Source organism: Podarcis raffonei, chromosome 12, assembly GCF_027172205.1.
Source record: "Podarcis raffonei isolate rPodRaf1 chromosome 12, rPodRaf1.pri, whole genome shotgun sequence".
Taxonomy (NCBI): domain Eukaryota; kingdom Metazoa; phylum Chordata; class Lepidosauria; order Squamata; family Lacertidae; genus Podarcis; species Podarcis raffonei.
The window spans coordinates 30,990,950-31,004,586 of record NC_070613.1 but is presented as its reverse complement, the minus strand read 5'-3'; the positions used below and the strand labels follow the sequence as shown (position 1 = coordinate 31,004,586).

General features: G+C 42.2%; 1 protein-coding gene across 3 annotated transcripts in view; it reads left to right on the top strand.

The window, feature by feature from the left end:
• The window catches only part of VWDE (von Willebrand factor D and EGF domains), a 44,653-nt gene that overhangs the window by 29,928 nt on the left and 1,088 nt on the right, over nucleotides 1-13,637 (top strand). For 2 of the 3 annotated variants that reach the window (XM_053409338.1, XM_053409341.1), the window contains exons 19-30: nucleotides 740-877; nucleotides 1,567-1,713; nucleotides 2,697-3,383; nucleotides 4,253-4,348; nucleotides 4,432-4,527; nucleotides 6,725-6,820; nucleotides 7,589-7,684; nucleotides 8,698-8,793; nucleotides 10,674-10,769; nucleotides 10,883-10,978; nucleotides 11,626-11,721; nucleotides 13,510-13,613. In XM_053409338.1, coding sequence (XP_053265313.1) covers nucleotides 740-877; nucleotides 1,567-1,713; nucleotides 2,697-3,383; nucleotides 4,253-4,348; nucleotides 4,432-4,527; nucleotides 6,725-6,820; nucleotides 7,589-7,684; nucleotides 8,698-8,793; nucleotides 10,674-10,769; nucleotides 10,883-10,978; nucleotides 11,626-11,721; nucleotides 13,510-13,613 — 1,844 coding nt within the window. The remainder of the gene's footprint in view (nucleotides 1-739; nucleotides 878-1,566; nucleotides 1,714-2,696; nucleotides 3,384-4,252; nucleotides 4,349-4,431; nucleotides 4,528-6,724; nucleotides 6,821-7,588; nucleotides 7,685-8,697; nucleotides 8,794-10,673; nucleotides 10,770-10,882; nucleotides 10,979-11,625; nucleotides 11,722-13,509; nucleotides 13,614-13,637) is intronic. The other variant, XM_053409339.1, reaches the window with a different exon arrangement.

Here is a 13,637-nt window from a genome sequence, read left to right as displayed (position 1 = left end):
ACAAATATTTTTCAAGCATCACTGAGTTAGATCTTCGCGTACGCCTCTTCAGGCCAGTTAAAGCCAATGAGGAAGAGGGGCAAAAGCTTGCCTTTCAAAAAGCTTGTGTGGTTTGTGGATTACAGTGGAAGCTAGAATAAGAAGTTAGAAAGCACAGTGCAATCCTATACATGCCTACTCAGAAGTACGTGCAATTGAGTTTAATGAGGCTTGGATGTAGGGTTGTATAGGAACAGGATAGGGTACTATTGAATTAGTCTGCAGACTGCATAGAAGGAGAACAAACAAATTTTGTAACATAAAAGTCATTTTTTAAATTCCGCATAAATATATACATGAAATCATTTTGTCTTAAATCTTATCTGAAACAACCAAACATTAAGAATAAATAGAGATGAATCTATATGATCAAAACTCAGAATCTCCATCACAGCTGTTTGAAATCAATCCCAAATAACTTTTCCTGAGGCTGGAGGTTTTTTCCTACAAAAGTGGCCATGTCCCCTTAAATGTATATAGAACAAATACATCATAAAAATCCCAGATTTATTTATTTTTTTGTTTCTGGAAAATCAAGGGCTTGCTATCTCCCAAGAGTTAGGCAATGAACCAACGTTTGCTTTATGTTTTGAAAATCTTTGTGGCTTTTTGTGTGTGTGAGAGCTACTAGCTCCCGAGAAGGAACAGACACTTGAAAAGGGCCTTTGATGCATGCCTGAATGTCTTTCTTTCTGTTTAGGTAGACATTGCCAAAAAGACCCTGATGAATGCAAATCCAGACCATGCTTCCCTGGAGTAGCTTGCTTCAACACTATGGATTCCTATTATTGTGGTCCATGTCCTACTGGCCTGTATGGAGATGGGAAAAGATGTTATGGTAAAAAGCTATCCTTTTTTGGTCACCAAAAAAATCACATTTCATTTTATTTCCAAGTGTTTTGTTCATTGCACTAAGCGGTGCTTAAAACATCGGATGTGCCTAAGGCAGAAACCTGTCTAATAATCCTGTCCATATAATAGAAATTCATAGAATTTTCATGCTTGATAGCTGATTCTCTCTATATTGGATAGGAAACATGGTTTTGAATGAGAAAAGTTTTGGTAGACAGGTTGAACGATTGACTTAAGTCAGCCTTCCCAAACCAGTTGCCTTCCAATAACTCCCATCATCCCTGACTATTTTCTGAGCTAACTGGGGCTGATGGGAGTTGGAATCTAACAACAAAAACAATAGCAGCGTTTACTGGGTAAGAAACTAAGACTTTTCAAGAGAGGATCAACACAGTGTTGTAAAATAATTGTGTCTGTATGTGTTTTCCCATATAAGCAACTTCCAATTAAATGTTTGTTTGTACAGTCTGTTCCTCTGTGTGCTTGCAGAAGATGTGCGTAGAATCTTTCTGGCCACAGTTAGAAAAGTGAGGCTGGCAGTGGCTGTAACCCGGAACGTTGAACATTTTTCAATAAGCCTAACAACTTTTTATGTAACCCTTTGGCTGTCCTTTAAATAAGCTACCTTTGGTTTGCTATCCCTTTGATTTGGGCATTCTTTTGTTTATGTCGCAGCTGGAATAAAACCAACAAGCAAGGCTCCCTCTGGTCATTTGACTCCAGAAGATGGATATAACAAAATAGACCCCAGTGAAATAATCGGTGTGGGCAAAAATCATGGATACAGAATTGCTGGTGCCCATACTGATGAAAATGTCTCTGGCAAGTAAAGAGCTCAGGTTTATGTTATTCATATATATATATATATATTTAAGATAAAAGAATGGGGTGGGAGGCAAACCTTATTATTAGAATTCCTTCTGATTTCTGAACATCAGAATGAACAGCAGTGTATGCCATTTCTAAAAACGGAATGACATCTGCCTGGAGAAGTGTCTCCACCCCTATTTGTTCAGTCTGGACACTGAGGTCCAGCTCCAAGGGCCTTCTGGCAGTTCACTCACTGTGAGAAGCGAAGTTACAGGGAACCAGGCAGAGGGTCTTCTCGGTAGTGGCGCCCACCCTGTGGAATGACCTCCCATCAGATGTCAAAGAAATAAAAAACTATCTGACGTTTAGAAGAGATCAGAAGGCAGCCTTGTTTAGGGAAGTTTTTAATGACTGATGTTTTAATGCATTTTTAACCTGTTGTTGTTACATGGCTGGCATGGCTGGCTGTAATCCTGAGCAGGTGCATTCCTCACTGAAACACAGTTTGCAGGCCCTAGTCTTCCTTTATGCCTCATTCTCATTACTCTTACTTTGCATAAGCTCTTGGCCTCACTCTTTTCTGTTTTTCTATCCATCTTGCTTAGGCTGTAGGTTCTGGAGAATGTATTATCTAAAGGAAGATGGACTGACAAACAGGAAAGGATATGGTTTGTGCTGCGGCTCACTTCTTGTGCAGGCTACTGATAGGTAGATGCTAAGGAGTATTAATTTCAGGTTTATGTTTTACACTCCCTCCAACTCTCCGTTATGTCTTATGCTCCCCGCTGACAATTCTGGGAGCTCTTGTTTAGGTTTAACCTTTTGTGTGTTTTTCTAGTAGACTTCTAATGCTAAGTACACGGCAGCAAGCACAACTGGAAAAATCCAGATATATGTAGAAGTCTACGTTCTTTTTTTACTGTTTAAAAACTATTCTCTTTGAAATGTAAATCTTGTAATAATGCTCTTGTGTCTGTCTCCTGTTTGTTTGGCAGGTTTCCTGCAACTGTCAACTGCTGAGGTTCCAAATACCACAGACTTCCCTCTTAATCCCACAGATGTTCCCAGAAGTTTCATTCCCACAGAAGTAGCCAACAGCAGTCCATCCGTTTCTGCAGCCAAAACAACTGTGTCTCCACATGTATTCATTTCCCAGAGCCCAGCTTTGAGAAAGCCTGTTAGTAGTGCATCCCCTGATTATGCATTAGGTGCCAGTACTGTAAACATCCATTCTGGCACCGCAAAGGAAGAGTCAGCAGCAGATGCAGTAGGCTCTGCATCTGACACGCCACTTAGGAATAAGACAGTATTTCCTGAGAAGACGACGGTGGCACGAGAGCAGATCTATTCTCCCCTAGAGGCCAGCATAACATTGAGCAGCAAAGCTAACGTGACATTAATAACCAGCAAAGAACTGGGAGGAGGAAGTGGCCACAAATTCCAAAGGCCATTCGGCAAACCTAAAGACAGCACTTTGCAACCCACCTTTGAAAGGTTTGCTGTGACACTCCAAAGGCCTGGCACAGATCGAAAATCAGGCTCTGCGTCAACTGCTTCCCTGTTACTCACTTGTGCAGAGTCACCCTGTTTCCCTGGGGTTCCTTGTGAGCCAAGTGAAAATGGAAGCTTCAGATGCGGTCATTGTCCTTTCGGTTATTACGGAGATGGTATTATTTGTAGAGGTACTGCGGCAACATATGTTTTGCTGTTTTGTTGCAACATAATCCTATTTCCAGCAGATGTTTGTGCCGAACTTTTACAATGGCGGTAGAGGCCTGATATGCACATAACGCTAAACTGTGGTTTATTAAAGTATGGTTTAGTATGGTTTATTAACCGTTGCTTAGGTTTGTGTGTGAACCCAGCCCAGCATTGGTTTACTGTTAACAAACATGATGTAAAGCCATGTTTATATTGTTGGCTTAGGAATTTTTGATTATATGTGAACTCAGCACCCTTTACCATGGCTTGAGCACTCCACTCCAGAGCTTCACCAAACTACAAACACACGAGGCACAAGCAGTGGAAACAAACTTTGGAGGAACAAACCATGTTTTGTTTGATCATCTGTGGAACAACTTATGGTTACCTCATGATTCTGCTTAAACAAGCTAAGGCTTATTGTTATGTGTGAACCAGACCATAGAGCTGGACAGCTTGCTGTTTCCAAGCTGCATGGGGTATACAAAAATTTAGGGTAGTTGCTCTTCTATGTGAAACTTTGCATGGCTGAGTTGTGTCTAAAGAGCAGTCATGGTGGGGAAGGAGAGAGGAGCAAGAGCACTATCAACAAGGTCACAGAAATTGCACAAATGGCTCCCCAAATGCACATTCTGTTCACTGATGATTGCGTTTCGCCATATCTGCTGGTGGCCACATGTGATGGGGTTGCAGAAAAACTTGAACTTCATAATTGCACAAACTGATGGAAAGTATAGCGTTTTCAAGGTCAGTGCTGTTAGCTAATTTTGCATGCTAGGTATTGAAAGTGAATACCACAAACCAGATGAGTTACTGATCTTATTTTCCCCGTTTTTTTTCTCTCTCATAGCGATATGCAGGCATAACTGTGGTGAAAACATGGAATGTGTGGCACCCAATACTTGCAGGTGTAAGTCTGGTTACTCTGGCCGTAGCTGTCAGGCTGGTGAGTGATGCCTGTTTTATGCACCCTCTGCATTTAATAATATTAAATGGTACATCTAAGAATTTAATGTTGGTTTTATACAGCTCTGTGTCGACCAGAGTGCAAAAACAATGGGAAATGCACCAAGCCTAATGTATGTCAATGCCCCCCCGGATTCAGTGGCCCCATCTGTGATGAAGGTAACACTGGGCTGTCCTTTTAAAATTAAAGGACGACCCAAAATGCATGCTGAATGTCGGTGTCAAAATTGATTCTCAGAAGTTGCAGTGTCAGCTATTTCACTCCTTCCAGAAAACAGCTGAAACAAATGAAAAAGTTGTATTTCGTGTTTATCACAACCAGTGGCGTAGCGTGGGGGGTGCAGGGGGGGCCGGCCGCACCGGGCGCAACATCTGGGGGGGCACGCTCGCACTCGCAGCTCTCTGCCCCGAGTGCTAAAATCCACGGGTTAGGGGGCGCAAATTACTTGCCTTGCCCCGGATGCTGACAACCCACGCTACGCCACTGATCACAACGTTCCCACAACAGCAGAAGCTCTAGTGCGCCACTCTTGGTCCTAAAGGTATTCCAAAGAACTGCAACTGTACTGAGAATAGCAATAATGGCACCCTGCATGATGCAGGCAGCTCTTGTTCTGTTCTAACAGTTTGCCTCCATGTATCTGGTGCAAAGATTTGCTCTGATGTAACTGGCCTTAGAGTGGCTGGAATGCATGCATGAGTCACCCCCAAGCTCTTCTCAGTTCTGTTTGTGTCCTATTCCATCTTCCTTGGTTCTACCCTGCATCACAGCTTTGTGTTATATTTTTGGTGTGATAAATGTGTAGGGAAGGTATAGTAGGGATATTGATGAATCTGTCAATTTTTGTTTCTCTGTTTCTCATTTTTTCCAATTTTAAATGTAATTCAATTTTCTGCAGCAATTTGCTTTTTAAAAAGAATCCTCATGAAAGTTTACCAACATTTTAGGACAGATTTCACCTAATACATACATCCCCCCCCCCTGCAGTTTTTAATGTATGCGTTTTGGAAGGAAATTTCCTAAACGTAATGCATTTACTTATGTGTGCACACTTCCCCATATACACTCGTTTCTTCACCAATTATTTGACTGGAGAACTGCGTCACAAAATTTGGAGACATGCAAATTGTGATTCGCGTATTGAATTGAAAAGCGCAGATTAGGAAGTTTCTCAGTAAAAGGCAAACAAAATTGAATTTCTCCCCACGCCGCTCAGAATATACCTCCCTACTCTCCATCTTAACAATATCCATACACACAGTTTTGTACATATACTTGTCCTGAAAGACCCTATATTTTTAGAATCATAGTTCCCATGCCTGTTCATATGTATAAAGATGGATGTCAATGGCAGTCATTTTATTGATGGCCGACATTTTGACATATTGTCTAAATGCACAGTACTCAGTGAAACATATCCCTCATGGCCAAATTAATGTTTCCTTTAGAATAGATAATCTAAAGGCCAGTGCTATTTTTCTGGAAAGAGAGGTGCCGGAACTCACCATGAACACCTCCCTTGTTCTCTTAGCCCACCTGAGAGGGGCCTGAACTGAGTTCAGGTGTGTTCTGGCTGAAAAAAGCCCTGCTAAAGGCCCAGCTCTACCTCCAGGTTCTTGGTGAGGGGGAGAATTAATATAGTAGGCCAGTTGTTTTAATGGTGAGAAGGAGGAGATGGAGTAAGTTATGGAAGATTGTAAAAACACATTTCAATATTGTGTTGCTTTACTGTGTATATATATATATATATATATATATACAGTATATATACACACATATATATATGGATTATATAACTCACCCTGGGACTGCTTGCCTGTGAAGCACAGGATGATAATGAAATAAATGAAATAGCCCTTGGGGTCTTAAATCTGCCATGGAGCACATTTCCTGTCATTAAGCTACTTAGACCACTGTCAAAAACAAACATAGATTGAGTTCAGCACTGACATTTACCAGGGTTGCCTCTGTTGATATCATCAGAGTGATGCCTATTTATATGCATACTTAAGTTGGATCCCTGCTAAAACCAGGATATTCTCGATATTCCAAGAAACAGCTTCAGTTGTTTCTTTAACAAGATGGTGGCAATTTCAAATTGTTTGCAAGCAAACCTGAACTGGTTTTTTTCAAAGGCAGGATGAACTGAGAGTCCCCTACTTCACAAGTTGTTGTCCTGCCTTTTGACCACTAGGTGGGGACATGGACCCAACATGATAGTTTTGCCAGTAACCAATGCAAAAATAGTGTTGTAGAAATCTTTTCTTTCTATTTTTACACCTTTTGTTTAAAAGTTTCTAATGTTAATTGATTTCTGGAACTGATATCTTGACCAGCCTCCCTTTCCACCTCCAGCACATTGTGAGCCAGCTTGCCAACATGGAGGGACCTGTCTGACCAGAAACCTTTGCACTTGCCCATATGGGTTTGTGGGTCCACATTGTGAAACAAGTAAGTAATGGAATATGTGACAATAATATAAACAAAGCATCCTGGTTAAGCAAGATGCACATAGATAAGAGGTGTTATACCTTTCTGATGTTCTGTGCCCCAAAAGAAACTCTTGGTGAATTTGTCAGATTAGTTTGCTTTTTTAAAATCGACCCTCCTGATTTTTCCAAAGAAACTCAAGGCAACTAATCAATAATATAATACAAACAACCCCCCCCAAATTGAACCATATCACACAAAATGTGGCATAAAACAAAAAAAATGAAAACAATGCCAAAATCACCAGCCAAAACCCTCAGAACTAAGCCAGTGAATAAATTAATTGGAGGTCATTTGTTTATTTGATTCCATAATCATTCTTCACCATTTAATCCCAGAGAATGTTACAACAATATACTTTGCAATGATAAAAAATAGAAAAATACACCTAAGACTCCTATTTAGCTGTTTGTAATACATACTAACAGCAACCTCTTTGATGTCAACAGGCCTATTCTAAGCATGGTTAAGTCCTGATTCAGCTAAATATTTTGAGGTGTAGTTCTCATTATTTTCTCTTTGTAAACCACTTTGAGGTTTGTTTGTTTTTACAATCAATTGGTGTGTGAATTTTATTAAATAAATATCATAGCAGAAAGACAATTGCAGACAAAACCTGGGAAATTATTTGGGTGTATATAGATATGCAATAAAGATATGACAGCGACCCTTTTTTTCTCTACTAACTTCTGTTTATTTTGTTTCTTAAACACTGGTTGCTTGGTTTAGTGGTTTGCAACAGGCACTGTGAAAATGGCGGTGAATGTCTTGCCCCAGATGTCTGCCAGTGCAGGGTTGGCTGGAATGGACCCACATGCAGCACAGGTAAAAAAGTATAGCCCCAAAGGCCATTTATTTGCAGTAAAACCATACACACACGTTGCCACAAAGAGAGACAAGATCAGCTCAAAAACGCTGAAATCACGATTGGTGATATGAAAAGTGGCAGGCTTTGAAGGACCAGCGTTACGCTGGTTGTGGTAAGAGATTTATTCGCACCAGGGTTAAGGTAGGAATGGAGAGGGAGCGGCTCCCACAAGAACTTCTGTCTGGAAAGCTTCTGTGGGAACCACATGGTGGAGCTCTGGTCAGGCTTCCTCTGCAGAATAACAGTCAAGGCTTCAGCCCTACTTAAGGAAGTTATGGAAGAAGAATTTGCTGCTCGGATCTCTCCACTGAAACCACATGAGGTTTTGCCTGCTCCTCCCCTCAGCAGCCCCTGGCTTCCTATTCTAAACTGGGGTTTTTTTGGGGGGGGGAGGTTCCAACCTTCTAGAGAGGCTGTGTGGGGGAAGTCAGGGGTTGCTATAGCTTTGAAAATCAAATACCCTCTTATGTGTGCAAGATCAGCTTTAATAATATTTCATGCAGTTTCTTGTAGTTCTCACTGATTTTTAAACACTGGGTAGAACTGTCACCTGGCCTCTTTTAAGCCATCCAACTGGGGTTTTTCTTGTTTGTTTGTTTGTTTGTTTGTTTGTCCCCCCTTTGTGTTTTGTTCTCCCAGAAGAGGAGGGTGTTTTGTTGTTGATTACAGTTTCCGTGCTAGTTGTGAAAAGGCATTTCTAACCAAGCATATATTTATATAAGCCACCTATGCAAATAAGCATAGGTTATTTTTTTTCTTTTGGCCCGGTAGATATAGCAGCCCTCCTTCCAAAGAACAGTTCAAAGCAAATTACACTTCAGTTATTTTTCCCATTACAACTTAGTTAAGTGACTTAACGAAGTATTTGTGTGTAGTGAAATGAAATCGCTACATGGCACACATGCTTAAATGTGTTTCCACTTAACCTTTAAAATGAAATACTCTTCTCTTCTCTCCTTGTCTTCTCTAGCTGTGTGTGACCCAGTGTGTCTCAACGGCGGATCCTGTATTAAACCAAACATTTGCCTTTGCCCCAATGGATTCTTCGGTGCCTATTGCCAGAATGGTAATTTTGTTGTGCTATTTTAAAAGAAACGTGTGATAATTAATGGTCCCCCCCCACACACACACACTTCTACTTTTCAGGGAAGAAACATTGATAGAATGGCTCCAAATGGATCATATAGCAGGCACAAAGGGCATTGCGATGGGGTGGTGACCCCTTCGTCTTTGCGGTGGACCCCACAACTTCTGTGCGTCCACCCATTTCGGTTATGGGCACTCTGCACAATCCAGTGCTGGCAAAACATATAATTAGCACATGCAAATTTGCGTCATGGACCAGTGCTCTAAAAACATCCCTGGTGGGGGTAATGTAGCTTATCGTGGTCTGAACATTGGGCAAACCCAAGCACTTGGTCAGAATTTGTAGGAGCTAAAGGAGAGCGATTGTTTCAGAAGCACTGCTGGATCCAGATGGAGGGTTTCATTGCCATCAGGTTTCAGCCTTTCCTATTTTAACCGTATTGTGGCAGGGCAGCTGGGGGCAGGTCTCAACTCCAGCTCCACTCATCACATATGCCCCACCGTATACATGACCCACTAAAGGGGACACTGCCCCACCTTTGATCTTCATCAGATTGTGCTGATGGGGAATGAATAGGCCTAAGTGTGGACAGTCAGTAGTTGCAGGCTTCAGAGCAGCAGTAGCTGTTCTGATTGAGAAGCTGGAGAGAACCGATCAGCTCCCATTCTCAACCCTCAATGATGAGAATTTCAGATCTAACTAGATCAGGGGGTGGGGGACCTTTAAAACAGTGTGGGCGGCATTCCCTTCTGAGGGTCACACGGGTAGCTTACACTAGTGGCCAAAATTGTGGAAACCTTATGGAAAAAGCATATTTCTGAGGTTTGATGGCTCATAACACTTTTTTTGAGTAATACCATAAAATTGTACATCAATGGAAAGATAAGTTAATGAAGAATGTAATGCAATGAAGTTTGTTCAATTATCTGTATTCTATCCAAAGTTATAGCCAAATGACCAGAAAATGGAAGCACAACTTGCTTAGGCTGATATGCAATCGCTTTCCTTCGTTTGAATGTAGCCAATGAGCACGAGTGTTTAGGGAGTCAATCAGGTGTTATGAGCCGTCAAACCTCAGAAATACACTTTCCCCCAAAAGGTTGTTGGGAAACTGTGTACGTGCAGCTACTCACACAGAGTCAATTAAGGTTTGGCAGACAGCCAGAAGGCAATCTGAAGGAGTAAGTCTGCCTGGTGATAACAGAGACATGGAGACCGCTCCCTGATTGGTCAGGCTCTCTCAAGGGAGTGACAATTAATGGCCTACTAACTGGAATATGTTAGTTCAAGAGTTCAGTGGTTCAGTGTGTCAGTGTAGGAGTTGTGGGTCGTGTCAGAGAGAGCTAGCAAAAGATCCGTGTTCTGTTCCTGTAAATAGTCCACTGTATATAATAAATACCTAACTACAAGTTCCTGCTTCGTCTATCCTGTTTGCAGCCAAGTTGCCAATTGCTTTTGTGGATTCTGCGTTTACTCTGCTAGGTCTGGCTAAGGTCTTGCAACTAGTCTGAAAGTTGCGAAACACCAATAGGTTTTGCCAATAAAGGTTTCCACAATTTTGGCCACTAGTGTGCTTGCGCTCACACACCCCTCTGATCATGCCTCTGGTTCCACGGGATGGAGGGCACAGAGTTCAAGGACACATTCCAGCCAGGCAAAAACAGGGTGTGAAGGGGAGCCAATGAGGGGATGTGGCCTGCGAAGCATCTGGAGGGCTAGATACTGAAGAGTTGAGGGCCGCATCCCGCACCCCTTCCTAAGGTGCCTTTTCCCTGTAGAAAATAAAATAAAAATAATAGGCCCCTCTGCTATGCAACGCTCAAACCACTGCCTCACTTCTCTCTCTCTCTTGTCTTTAGCCATCTGCAACCCTGCCTGTAAGAATGGCGGCCACTGCATGAGAAACAATGTTTGCGCCTGTCCTGGTGGCTATGGTGGCCGACGGTGTGAAAAAAGTAAGACTGCTTCATTAAAAAAACCGCTCTCGCATCTCAACATGCCAACTTGGGGTGATTCTGGCAGCTCAGTCTCATGTCCTGAGCGTTTTCTCGTTGCTCTTTGGTTTCAGGTGTCTGTGACCCAGTATGCATGAACAGAGGAAGATGCGTGGGCCCAAACGTTTGTTCCTGCCCATCGGGCTGGAGAGGCAAAAGATGTAACACTCGTAGGTATTACTCTCAGCCGCTTGGAAAAGGAGAAGCCTGTTAAATTGGGCGTATAAAAAAGGCTCTCCATCCAAGCTACAGCAATAAGTAGCATTTAATTTAGATTTGCTTGTAACTGGAGGGCATCTTTCCACTGCTGCTTAATGTGACCCTGAGGGTTTTCCTGTCTAAATGATGGAAGCAGGTCTTAGCTTCTGCTGCAGAATGGCATGCTCACATTTCCTTGTTTATCTCCGTTCTTAAGCAAACAGGCTTTGAATGCTCAACTTAGTATCTCACTGGCACAGCATGTCTCCCTCAGTCTTTTTGAAGCATTACCACAGTTCTGGGAGACAAATTCCCATTTCTCCTCCAGAAGACATGAGGCTGTAGCTTGATTAAACTAATGTAAATGAGGTCAACATTAGGTTGCATTAATTTCATATATAAAAAGCCGGCGAATGCCATCGCCAAGAGTAGCAGACAGTTGTTAGAATTTGCCTAAGCTCACAGAAAACTATCAAGGGTGGGAACGCATCAATATGGCAAGCAGATTAAGCAAAGGTATACCTTACAGTTCCCAGTACCATTTGTTCATTGTTTGCACAGATTTTGAGCCATTGAGGGTATTCACACTTCTCTTTCTACGCATGCCTTTCTTGTACAGCTATATGCCTTCAGAAGTGCAGGAACGGGGGTGAATGTATTGGACCAAGTACTTGCCATTGCCCTCCAGGATGGGAAGGAGTTCAGTGTCAAACACGTGAGTCAGATGTAAAGTTTGGATTATGGGGGGGGGCACAGGTGTTTTTATAGGGCTTTTAATAGCTTGTTCATCCAGAGCTGCACCATATGAACTGGTCTTTATTAAAGTAACTTGAAAGAGAGCATTCCCTGCAAGATAAAGTACTCTTGCCTCACCTTCCATTCATCCCAGGGTAATCAGTCATGTTTAAAAACAATAGGGCTTTTATGTCTGATGGTCAGAAATGTAAGTTCCATGGAATGTAGGAAACTGCCCTGTACCCAGCCAGATTTTTGCCAATCTACTTCAGTACTGTCTTTTTGAATTCAAACGGTGGCTTCTTCTTTGCAGCTGAGGCATGACTTTTCAGTCACCTGCCAATGTCATACACAACATCAGGTGACTGACAGATGGAGAGCCCTTCCACCTGTCAAAAGTGGCTTGTTGGAGGGCTAGCTACTTCTGGATCTGGTCAGATCCAGTTCCCCACCCCTGTACTAGATCATAACATTAAAAAATTAAAAATAAATCTAAAACCTGAAACTAAAAAAAAGTTCCTTTTTAAATCCTTGGTGAATAAGTTGACATTATATTTGAAGCTCAAACTAAAACAATATAATGAAACTTTTCTTTTTTTTTCCAGTGCAGTGTATGAGATTCCTGCATTGCAGAGGGTTGGACGATGACCCTGGGTGTCTCTTCCAACTCCACAGTTCTATGATTTAACACCTCCCTCTTAACATTTTCACAATTAGCATTTCTATTCCAGTATTGTGCAAAGAGATCTGCTAGCACAGTAGACTCTGCATCCATTGCCCTGCTGTTTCACTGCTGGAGGTGAACGAGGGGGCATTCTTTATTCCTCCTCCTGTCATCAACTGGAGGGAATTAACTTCTCCAGCCCAGGGCTGTTGCACGGAACCTCAGCATTTCTGCAGGTGTGTTGGGGGAGGTGAAGAGGCTTTGAGCATGGCATCTCCATGCTTTCACCCAACACATTTCATTCCCCCTCTCCAGTCCATCAGCAGAGCTGAGGTTTCTGCCAGGGAACATCCAGTGGCAGGTCGTTCCACATGTGCACAGTACCTCCATCTTCCCTAGCTGAACAGTGGTTCCTGCTCTTCCTAAGGCAACTCAGCCAGCTGGAGTTAAAATTGCACCCTTACACATTAAATTCCTATGCCGTGTATTCCTTTCCTAGTCTTCATTATTGGCAAAAATAAAATCCACACTACTCCCTTTTGCTGTTGCTTCCACTAGCAAACAGGCTGCAATCCACATATTACCTGCCATTTTACAGGATTGCACCATCAAGCTTTCCTGAAAGCTACACAGTTGTATTTGTTAGCAGTCTGTTTACCCTGATATCTCTTTTATATAGTCATCAGCCTAGTACTTCTGTATTTCCCTACAGCCTCATCAAATATGTCTAAAATTAGCATCTCCAACACTGTGTCATAGGAAGTGAATACATACATTTTTTTCACAGCCTTTGAGGAGTGTGATATCATTTTTTAAATCATCTTATAGGAGTGCAACATTCTTCAAATGACTGGGCCATTAGCAGAGCCACACACTCTTGAAAACGTTGCTTTGTTGCTGTATATTCATGGGCCATTTGGAAACTGAACGAGGGATGGCTTTCTGACCAATGCTTTTTGTTGTTGTTCTTGCTGAGCTGTAGCATGTAAACACATGCTTGTGCACCCTAAGAGTTACTGCAGAATCCCCAGGGGCTCTCTCTCCTCAACAGACAGGTTTTGTTTGATTGCCAGATTAAAATACATGCACACATGTATGTTTCAGCCACGTGCAACCGGAAATGCCTATACGGAGGTACATGCATACTGCCAAACGTATGTGCTTGTCGTCCTGGCTACACGGGAGTCACATGTGCCAAAAAAATTCAGGTAATCATAGTACAAATACTCAGT